The 9,760-nt window shown below is 44.2% G+C and overlaps 1 protein-coding gene across 1 annotated transcript in view; it reads left to right on the top strand.

Annotated features, from left to right (window-relative positions):
* The window catches only part of LOC138304146 (uncharacterized), a 621,705-nt gene extending 614,413 nt beyond the window's left edge, over positions 1 to 7,292 (top strand). Inside the window, exon 8 of the mRNA XM_069243948.1 lies at positions 1,346 to 7,292. Coding sequence (XP_069100049.1) covers positions 1,346 to 1,437 — 92 coding nt within the window. The 3' untranslated portion in view covers positions 1,438 to 7,292. The remainder of the gene's footprint in view (positions 1 to 1,345) is intronic.
* Positions 7,293 to 9,760: the final 2,468 nt, after the last annotated feature.

Raw genomic sequence — 9,760 nt, forward strand, 5'->3', positions numbered from 1 at the left:
AATTCATAAGACCTATAGTTTTTAAATATGTATTGAGCCCTTTTATCATTTCTCTTTTCATTTTTTTCCATCATACCCATGCTAATTAGGTTATAAATCTTGGTTATGAGTAATATTCTGCTACAGTTGTTTCAAAATCTCAATTTCACGTCAAAGAAAGCAGTTAAATCCTGCAAACTAATACGGCAGTGCTATTTGCCTATTTGCAGACAATTTACACCTTTATACGTTTTACACCAATTTAGTCAGATTAGGGCTGAGGTTTCTTTCCCGCTCTCTAACTGAGACCAGGTACACACGACCCCATGGACTGATTGATCCATTACATGTGCACAGTTTTAACTTTACTAATTGTCAATCTGCAACTCAGTCCTTGTGCTATACAATTCCAGGCCCTTAGAATGATGGTTGAGAATAACTAGCATGAATATAACCCCATATCCTAACTGGGGGCACTACTATCAATTAGACTAAGACGTTGGTTGAGGTGAAAAGATGTGAGGCAGAGGCAAGCTTTGAGGGTGGACAGTGACTGGGGGAGAGTGGAAGGTCGAGAGAAGGTAAAAGAGAATGAGTGAGAGAAGGACTGAAGGAGAGAAGAATAAAATATTAGAAAAAAGACAGATGAAGAACATGAATGAACTAGGTAATGTATATAGTGAAGGAAAGGTGAGAGACAAGAAAGATGAAACAGAAAAGAGACTAAATGGAAGATAAAGTGTAAAAGAGAGATTGGGAGAAAGAGGCAAGGTAAAGGAGAACCCCACATAAAGAATGAGAATGAGTAAGAGAATTTTTAAAGACAAGAGTGTTTCCTGGAGCTTTCAGCCAATTGAATAAAGTGTGCTGGGTCTTGTTTAATTGTGAGATTAGACCCCTTTCCAAAAAATGCAGTAAAGTGCATTGAAATTCCTGAAACCCGAAGAACTGACCCTGCATGTGTAATTACCACCAGAAATTGGGAATATTGGTCCTTTATGACTGTGCCACTTCGAAATGTACAAAAACGTAAAGAATTAGTTTTTTTGCATCAAGTGACTCCTTTTTCCCATAAACATTTTGTCAGGTTTGAGCAGATGAAAGTCCTGTGTAAAAAACTTGCAAACTGTATTACCTCTGGTTACCTCCTCATTAATTCATTGTAATTAGGCCTTTGTTGCTAATAGACCAAGACTGGTTGAAAGTCACGACTTGAAGCAAATTATCAACTTTATTGATCTAGACAGTGTAAGAAATGTGGGAGTATGTAGTACGTTACTCTTTCATTCCAGGCAATGGGTGGAAATTACCCTGCAGTGCTGACTTGTAACTCAGTGTATAAGCTTGTTGTTTTTTTTCTCTGCAGGTGCGAAAGAGAGAAAGCCAGACTTCTGCCTGTCCTCAGACTGGGGCTTCGAGTCCACCAATGGAGTTACACAGGAGGAGTCAGGTCTATGACATGGACGAAACACAGCAGCTGTACTAAGCCCCTCCACCAACCTCATCTCCCACCCATTTTCTGCCTTTCCTTGTGAATATTCTGTATGATTCCCATTGACGGGGAGGTTGGCTGGGACCCAGAGAGCCCTATGATAGCAGGAGACCTAAGGAGGACTTCTGCAGACACTGAGTTTATATTACAGGACTCCCTGTCAGGGAAAGTCAAGCTTGCCTTCAATGATTTTCATAGGCTTGCAGCCTCTGAGGATGGTGTAAAATTGTCTTTATAACTCCTGTCAATCTCTTGTCACCATGCAGTGTTTTCCCATGCATTCAAGTATCTCCCAAACTCTGCTTGATTCTTGTATCTGTGTTTTTTGTCTGCTCTGCTCTGCTTTCCATGCATTGAACCGTGTTGTACATTGCTTCCAAGTGGCTCCACCTTTCATGTGTGACACTTTCAGGCAGTCCCAGTGTGCGTAGCCTGTGTGGCTATAGATACTCATGATCTGTACACTCCTGCCATCTAATGCTGGGCTTAGGCATTTGCAGGTTTTGTTTTTTTAAGAATTATTTTGAGTCACGAAGTCTCAGTGACTCTTCCTCTGGTTGTGGAGGCTTATAGGCCCCACGTGCATTGTTAGATTGTTTTTCTCCACCATCTGGTTCGGATGTGAAACAACATTGCTCCTGGTCCAATTAATTTGTAGGTTCCTGTTTTGGCCTCAGAGTTCGTTGCCTTCCATCTTATTGCGAGAATACTCTTCCACTCACTTCTTACTTCTAGTGGTGACTTTTCTACTCCTTGAATTCATGATTGTCGGGCAACTGGGCTGCTGGGCCATCAAGGCCCACTGGGCCACCGTATGCTCCAGTCTACCTATGGAGAATGAAGCTGCTCTACACACTGTCTGCAATCTTTGCCTCTCACCAGAGCACAATAGAAGCTGGTGAGGCCACTGCTCAGTGTTCAGCAGCAAGAAAACGTGGCATTAGTGGCCAGACACTCACTGGGCATATAGCAGAATGTCAAAATCCTCCTCAGAATGCCAGACATCTTCAGTAAGGCTGACTCTCTTGGCACAGATGAAGAGGACTCAGCTCATTCACCTTGCCTCCCAGCACGCTAGCCCACTCCTGAGATCATTGACTCTTGACATCTCTGAGCAAGAGGAAGATGATGTTTTGGAAGCAGATGCACCGAACGGTGCTCCATCCACCTGTGTTTCTAGTCCCCATTTGAAGACCACTTTGCGTATGGTACTGTTGATTCTCAAGTCCTTCTCAAAGCCCACAAGCAGCTACCTGGCAGAGTCAAGCACAGCCCCTCCAGAGAATGAGCATCCAGCCTTAATCCTAAGCCACTGGTACCTTTTGGTACACTACTGCCTCCGACCGCTGGTCAACACTGAAGCAAGGCTTTGGATCTCAGGAAAGACCCTTTTAGAGGCCTCGATCCTCTGCCAACCTCGAGTCCGAGGACACCCATCAGTATTGAACCCTCAATGCCGGCTTGACCCTTGAAGCCGAAAGTGCCATCTGCACCGAAACAGCTACTATCATGACCGAAACCACCATCGGCTCTGAAGCCACTTACTCACAACATTGAGAAAAGCCCAATCCTCGAGAAACTGCAGCAGGAGCTGGACAAAAGACATAGGAGTATCATCATCCACCCTCGCACAGGCAAAATCGCTATCTTAGAGAAAACCCTGTCAATGAAGTGAAGACTTGTTATTGAGGAAATTTTGCCCCCCAAGAGGCCTAAGGAAAAAGCTTCTGCTCTTCCTCCTCCTCCTACACACCTCTACCACCGCCTCCACCATCACTGTCTTCTTTACATCCTCCACCGCCATCTCTGCCCTCACCTCCTATGTCTTCTCCTCAGGGGTCACCAGAGTCATACTCCGACAGGGGAAGTCCTAGCCCCTGTTCCCCAGCTGAGGACTTTGTCCCAATCTACTCTGGGCCCTCGGACGATCCTTGAGGGGTTTATGATGTGGGCCCTCAGACAGACCCATATGTAGAACACATATCAGTCAGGGCCTCCCTGCCAGAAGACACCATTGTGTACCACAACATTATTCAACACGCAGATCCTACCTTAAGGTGGACCTATACATCACCCACAAGGATGATAATTATTTGGTGGAGACGCTCTCAAATACAGAGTGTTCTGTTCAATACCTTCACATGTTTAAGGGCATGATAAAAATCCACCCCAGGGATTTTCAAGTACCCTGTTAAGTCCTGGGAAGTCACACCCCATATAGAAAAGAAGATCAAGCCTGCCCCATCCATCCCACTCTACATTAGGGGTCACGCCCACCCAGACCCCCTAGTGGTCTCACTGCTAGGAAATGGACAGCAGTCCAGGCCATGGGTGACACTTCGCCTCCTGACAAGGTGAGTAAGCAGATTGATACTGCAGGGAAGAGAATAGATGTGGGTGCAGCTATGCATTGGTGCATTACCAATTCCGTAGGCCTCCTCTTCCGTTATGATTCGGCTGACTGAGAGGAGATGAAGGGTCAAGGCAACCACACGTTGGTTTACAGGGGTAAAGTTTAGACCATCTAGTGCTCTAATTTTTATGGTAGCTTGATCAAGCAGTTAGGCGAATCTTGGAGAAGTGCAAAGCATTTGTTGTACTCACAGCATCAATCTTGCAACTCACGCACTCAAAGGAATAACTCAAGACCAATTTATATATTTTTATGTAATTTTTAAGACCAAGCTCATCAGAATTGGTTAAGTACGTTCAATGGCCTGTGTGGCTGTAGATAAACATGCTCTGCATACTTCTGCCATTTAGTTTTGGGTCAGGATGTGTACAAGTTGGTTTTCTTTGAAGAAGTCATCAGAGTCACGAGGTAAAGTGACCCCTCCTTTTGGTGATACTGCACCTGGGCATCGACTCCATTGTTAGATTGTTTTCTTTCCGTCATCAGGTTCGTATATGTTCTTCGGGGCTCCGGTTCAAAACTGCTTTGAGCCCCCTTCAGAATAACTTTGACTTCTATACTTTTCGGTATTGTTTTCAATCGCATTTCATTCACATACTGCGAAGTTATGACGCAAAACACACTTCGTCGAGTCAACGTCCTCGGCCTTTGGGCCTCTCTTTTTTTTCCACACTTCGATATTCGCTGCTGATGTAACTGACACCTTTTTGTTTTTGCCCTAGGTGTCGCGCCAAATACCCCCATGCATACCTCCACTCCGTGTGTAACCTTTGTTTATCAACGGATCACAACGAAGAGGACTGTGAGGCCTGTTGATTGTTTCGGTCGTAGAAGACGCTGCAAGATCGTCAGGCATGTTGAAGAGTAATGCAGCAGAAATATCTTGAGGAGACACCGTATATCTTCGGTATCCAGAACATCGAGCTGCAGGAAGAGTTCCACAAGGCTACGGCGGAGGAAGAGGAAGCTTTATCTATATCGGAATCGGGATCTGAGGCTGAATATGGTGTGCAGACACAACAAGTACCATCGGCGCAGCATGCAGTGAGTACAAAGGCTCATATACCAAGGAAGCATTGTGCTCCAGCAGAGACTAAGACTATCGGGCCACCACTGCCAGCAGGCCATGGTCGGCACCGAATCATTGCCAAAGATGTCTCGCCTCCCGGCTCGGCACCGAAGGCCAAGCTTAAAGACTCCTCTAGTAAAATAACCTTGAAGGTTTCAGCACCGACCCAACCTTGGTTGTTTTCGGTCCCATCAACATCAGCATCAAGTTTTTCGGCATCAAAACTAAAACATTCTTCGGATCTGAACATTTTGCCATTTGGATCGCTACCATCTGTTTTGTTGCCAGATCCTATTTATGCCAGACTATTGCAGAAAAGCTCGATCGTAAACAAAAGACTATACATATTGAGCCAAATACTGGTACGATTGTTGCAAAAGATTTCCATCTTTAGCTACAGACTTCATTTGAGGAGCCTATGGATGTCCAATTACCTCCACAGAAGAAAAAGGAAAAGGTCATTGCCACCAATCCACCACCTCCATCTTTACCACCCTCTCCACATCCACCTCCTTCACCACATTATTCACACTCGGAGGCAGAAGATTTAATACACAAAAAAACACCACACTCCTATGTAGAAGATCAGGCGAGCAAAGATGGCACACAACAACCATCATTAGATCCTTGGGCCACATATGATATTGAGCCACCATGGGACACAGAATCTGATTTATATCCGGCAAAACCTTCTTCACCAGATGAGCTAGTAGCTAGGGCAGCTGCATACCATCAGGTCCCATTGCATAAGGTCCTTATAGAAGATGAATCTATTTGAAACCCTTTCTTTTATCACCAGGGCTTCTCAATATCTGTCTATGTTAATGGGGATGACAATGCATGCAGATGAAATTATTAAAGACCCTGTTTGCGCCTGAATAATTACACCCAGGTTTGACAAAAAATATAAACTAGCCCCATCAGATCCTTCTTATATTAAGGGACAGAATTCACCAGATTCCTTAGTAGTCTCTAATGCTGTAAAAGAGCTAATTCTCAAACTTCTGGGGACGCACCTCCTCCATACAAGGTGTCAAAGCTCATTGACGCCTCAGGCAAAAGGGTGGGGGTTCAACCAGCCAATTACTGGAGAATTGCCAACACACAAGCCCTATTGGAAAGATATGACAGGGCATACTGAGATGAAATGGAAGATCTTATTCAACATCTCCCAGAAGAGGGCAAGTTGATTTCCAACAATTGTATTAAATCTGCTCTTGATGCAGTAGATACAGCTGCCAGGAAAATAAATACAAGTGTTATATTATGCTGTCACGCATGGCTGCGTATATCAGGTTTTAAACCAGAAGTCCAACAAACTCTGTTAAATTCCCCCTTTGATCAGAAACATCTTTTTGGCAGGGGAGGCTCCTCCATTATGGCAGAGGAGCGTCACCCCCCTGCCAGCAGCTGCAGCTGCAAACCTTTTAGCAAAAAAACATAATAAACTGTGTTTATTATCATTTTTGGGTAAAAGGGGCAGGGCCACAGGCTGTGATGAGCACTGAACTTGCCGAGCTAGAGAGTGCATGCACAGGCTCCCAGTCTGCCTGGGAGCACCCTTGCTGGGTGCTCCCAGCCAGCATCAGTATTGGCCCCTGGGCAGGCTGGAAGCCTCTGCCTGCAGCAGAGGAGTGGATGGAGCGGTGTGGCGGCGATGGAAGTAAGTATTTTATTTTTTTTATTTCATTTTTATTCCCCCAACTCCCCGAGCGCCGCCCCGCACCCTTCTCTTTACTGCAAGCCGCAACTACTTTTTGGTCCACAAGTAGACCAAGCTCTAGAAAAAATGAAAAAAGATGCTGATGTTGCAAAGTCTACGGGAGCTCTACAAACACCTTGCAGCCAAGGCTCCTTTCATAAAACAACTTTCAAATAAAGTAATAGACAAGCAACATCCGAATCCTCTACCTCTTTCAGACAGCAACATCTGCCATCCCCTTCAAAAGGTTTTTATAGAGGATCATATAGGGGTAACAATTCCAAAGGTAGAGGAAAAGGGGCCTCCACCCGTACCATCCCTTCCACCTCAAAACAGAGACTCTCTCCTCATTCCCCCCGATCACACAACACCTGTCTGGGGACATCTACAGCAATTTTTCCCCAGCTGGCAAAATGTAACAACAGACCAGTGGGTGTTGGACATTATCCAATATGGTTATTGCCTGGAGCTCATAACCACACCTCCAAATGTACCACCAAAAAAACACAAACTCTCTCTAGAACATTTACAATTATTAAATCAAGAGGTACAGGTTCTCCTTCACAAAGGAGCAATAGAGTTAGTTCTCAATCATCAAAAGGGAAAAGGAGTTTATTCTCTGTATATTCTCATTGCCAAAAAAGATGGGTCCCTTCGTCCAATTCTAGATATCAGACCACTGAATCAATACATCCTACCACAGCATTTTCATATGATCACTCTAGAAGATGTAATACCACTATTCATACAAGGCAGACATTACCAGTTTAAAGTCCTCCCATTCGGAGTAACAACTGCACTTGGTGTATTCACAAAATGCCTCGCAGTTGTTGCAGCGCATGTCTTCCCAAAACTGGACGACTGGCTTACCAAATCCAGTTTCCTTCAGCAATGTCAGCAGCACACACAGACAACCATTCATCTTCTACACCAGTTAGGGTTTACCGTCAACATTCATAAATCACACCTACAACCATCTCAAATACATCTCTATCTAGGAGATTTCTAAACACTCAATTAGGGCTAGCCTACCCCAATACAATCAGGATTTAGAATATAACAACTCTGTTGAGTCAAGTACTCCCCAGTCAATGTCTTCCAGTACAAACAGTCCACAGAATTCTAGGGATGATAGCCTCTTGTATTGCAATAGTGCCATATGCACCACTACACATGCGTCTGCTACAGGAGTGTCTGGCAAGTCAGTGGTCTCAAGCACAGGGTTAGTTACATGATCTAGTGTTGGTAGACAGCACCACCCACTCTTTTCTGCAGTGGTGGAATACACAAAATCTGACAAAATGGCAGCCATTTCTAGACCCTGTTCCCTAGCTCACTCTCACAGAGGACGCCTCCCTTACAAGTTGGGTTGCTCATCTCCTGAATTACTCAATACGGGGGATGTGGAACACCAAACATCAAGCTCTACACATAATTTACTTGGAGCTTCAGGCAATTCACTTAGCACTCAAAGCTATTCTAATTCACCTCCAAGGCAAGACTGTTCTAGTCCAAATGGACAATACAACATCCATGGTTTATTTACAAAAACAGGGAGGGGGACACTCTCTGTAGTTGTCTCGACTAGCTCAGACAATCTGGCATTGGGCAATTCGACACCGCATTCAGCTGTTAGCAGAACATCTCCCAGAGACGGGCAATGATCCTGCCGACCTACTCAGCAGGATGTGACAGAAAGTCCACGTGTGGGAACTCTACCCTCAAGTCCTATGAAAATACTTCCATCAGTTAGGATTTCCACACATACTGTTCGCAACAGCAAACAACTCAATATGCCCAAAATTTGCCTCCAGGCCCCCACAACCCCTCTCTAAGGGCAATGCTGTATGGATGAATTGGTTAGGAATATTTGCTCTCCTTTTCTACCTCTCCCTCTCCTACGTGGTGAGGAAGCTCAGACAATCCTATATCCCCCTCATTCTGGTTGCTCCAACTTGGGCACATCAACCATGGTCCACAACACTACTCAAACTTTCAGTAGTTCCACATGAGAAGCTTCCCCTTCGCCTGAACCTCTCTCTCAGAACCATGGAGAAATCAGACACCCAAATCCCAAAGAACTCAACCTTGCACTTTTGCACCTGAGGTCACAGAGTTTGGATATTTAGCTTACCTCCTGAATGCAAGGCCATTTCTAAGGAAGCACGCAAACCCACAACCAGAGCATGCTATTCCGCTAAATGGAAAAGGTTTGTTATCAAAACAAACAAATTGATCCGTTTAATGTAACTATTCAAGATATTGTTTGCTATTTGCTCTACTTGCAAACTTGTGGCCTAGCATATACCTCAATACGGCTGCATTTGGCAAAATAGGCAACATTCAACATTATTCAAAATCCCAGTTATTAAAGCATTTATGGAAGGTCTTAAAAGAGTGATTCCACCCACAATGCCTCCAGCACCAACAAGGAATTTACTTTTGTGCTTACCAGACTTATGGGACCTCAATTTGAACCTTTACATAAATGTTCAATCCAGTGTTTTTTTCTTGGACAGTAGCATTTTTGGTGGCAATCACTTTACTAAGACATGTGAGGCATTAACCTTAAAAGATTTTTTTTTCCAAACACATAAGGATAAGGTAGTACTTCGTAGTCACTCAAAGTTTCTTTCAAAAGTGGTATCCGCTTTTCACCTGAATCAATCGGTTGAGCTACCAGTCTTCTTTCCTCAACCTGATTCAGTTGCTGAAAGCGCTCTACAGAACTTAGATGTTAATAGCATTAGTGCACTACATTGATAGAACTAAAGACTTTTGTAACACTAAACAACTTTTTGTGGTGTTTTCACCTCCACATACAGGGACCGCTAGATCTAAAGTAGGTATATCAAGATGGATAATCAAATTTATCCAAACATGCTATACTAAAGCTAAAAGATCTCTCCCCACACCTCCTAGAGCACACTCAACTCATAAAATAGGTGCATCTACGGCTTTTTTGGGAAACATGCCAATTATTGACATCTGCAAAGTAGCCGCATGGTCAAATCCACACACAATTAGCAAACATTACTGTGTTGATGTCTTTGCAACAGGCAAATTTTGGACAGGCTGTGCTTCGTACTCTTCTTCAGCCAACTG

Source organism: Pleurodeles waltl, chromosome 7 (assembly GCF_031143425.1).
Source record: "Pleurodeles waltl isolate 20211129_DDA chromosome 7, aPleWal1.hap1.20221129, whole genome shotgun sequence".
NCBI lineage: Eukaryota > Metazoa > Chordata > Amphibia > Caudata > Salamandridae > Pleurodeles > Pleurodeles waltl.